Below are 1,186 nucleotides of genomic sequence, written 5' to 3'. Positions count from 1 at the left end.
CCTTGGTGCTTGACGGTGGCGTGGTCAAGGAGTACGACACATCGCCGACGCTGCACGTCGACAATGACGGCGCATTTACCTAACTGTGCCAACACGCGCACGTCAATTTCGGAGAATCGAATTGAGCAAGGCGCAGTGGAATAGAGAAGGCGTGAGGTAGCTTTGCAGAGTGCTTGAAATCTTAATGGAGGGACTCGGTGATGGATGTTGGGGAAAAAGGGAGATGCGTTAGAAATGGAAAAGAGCTCCCTAGCCGGGACTCGAACCCGGGTCACCTCGGTGAGAGCGAGATATCCTAACCGCCTAGACTACTAGGGAAGCTGAAATTTAAGATATTTTGCAGCTATTGCTCTTTATAAGATATCATTTGCAGCTCCACCACTGCACGTTCTCGTATTTCCGCGTTTGCTGCGGCGCGTGCCCGTGCGGACGCTGCCCGTGCGGACGCTGCTCGTCTGGCCGAGCCCTCTCCACCACGCGCTCCCTCCGCTCCTGGCGCCCCTGGTGCTCCCGACCACGATGGCGACGACGTGTGGTCGTACCAGAGCGACCAACGGTGCCAAGACGACGCGATCCGGTCGAAGAGCGACATCGGATACTACCGACCCACGATGGCTGAGCTGCAGCCCGTCTTGGATCTTCTGGCCACCGGGACCGCCAGTGGCGGTGAACTATTCGATGCCTTCGAGCCTCTTCGCCGCGACTCGAACGCGACATCGTTGGATATTTCCGTATCCCGACTGGCGCGATCACCGAGCAGATCGACGAGGGCAAGACCTTGAATGTCGTGCTCTTTGACAACCATCAAGCCAACGTCGACTCTGCATCGATTGCCCTCATGCAACTCCGAAAGAATATGTCCAACCAACAACTGGTCCTGGGCCTTGCGTCGTTTCGTGCAATCGATAATCTGACTGGCATCTCGCTAAAGCTACCCGTCAAAGACCGACAGAAAACTTTTCCTGTGGACTCCTCGCATGCTGTGGATGGGTTCCACGTCGATAAACTTGACTTTGCCCACGATAGTGCGGGCCAAGCGGCGCCATTGAGGTATCTTTGTTGCGTAAGGTGCCGTGGGCCCGTACACGCAAGTTTCGGCAACGCTACCACTTGACGTTTGCCACGGCCGATGCGCCGTCTCTGTTTCGATCGAAGAGTCGACTTATTGACGAGATTGTTTCTGCTA

The 1,186-nt window shown here is 55.9% G+C and overlaps 1 protein-coding gene and 1 non-coding gene across 2 annotated transcripts; one reads left to right on the top strand and one right to left on the bottom strand.

The window, feature by feature from the left end:
- Nucleotides 1-245: 245 nt before the first annotated feature.
- H310_14986 lies at nt 246-318 on the bottom strand. Its single transcript has one exon. It is a non-coding gene; the product is annotated as a tRNA-Glu (tRNA).
- Nucleotides 319-611: 293 nt separating this feature from the next.
- H310_14985 (hypothetical protein) lies at nt 612-1,049 on the top strand (the record flags this gene model as incomplete). The annotated part of the gene is made up of 3 exons (XM_008882965.1): nt 612-731; nt 761-896; nt 1,027-1,049. 3 exons carry the CDS (start codon nt 612-614, stop codon nt 1,047-1,049), a joined length of 279 nt encoding a protein of 92 aa, XP_008881187.1.
- Nucleotides 1,050-1,186: the final 137 nt, after the last annotated feature.

This window comes from Aphanomyces invadans (assembly GCF_000520115.1).
Source record: "Aphanomyces invadans strain NJM9701 unplaced genomic scaffold supercont1.118, whole genome shotgun sequence".
NCBI classification, from domain to species: domain Eukaryota; phylum Oomycota; class Saprolegniomycetes; order Saprolegniales; family Verrucalvaceae; genus Aphanomyces; species Aphanomyces invadans.
Note: the sequence above shows the minus strand (reverse complement) of the source record. Positions and strands in the feature narration are given on the sequence as shown.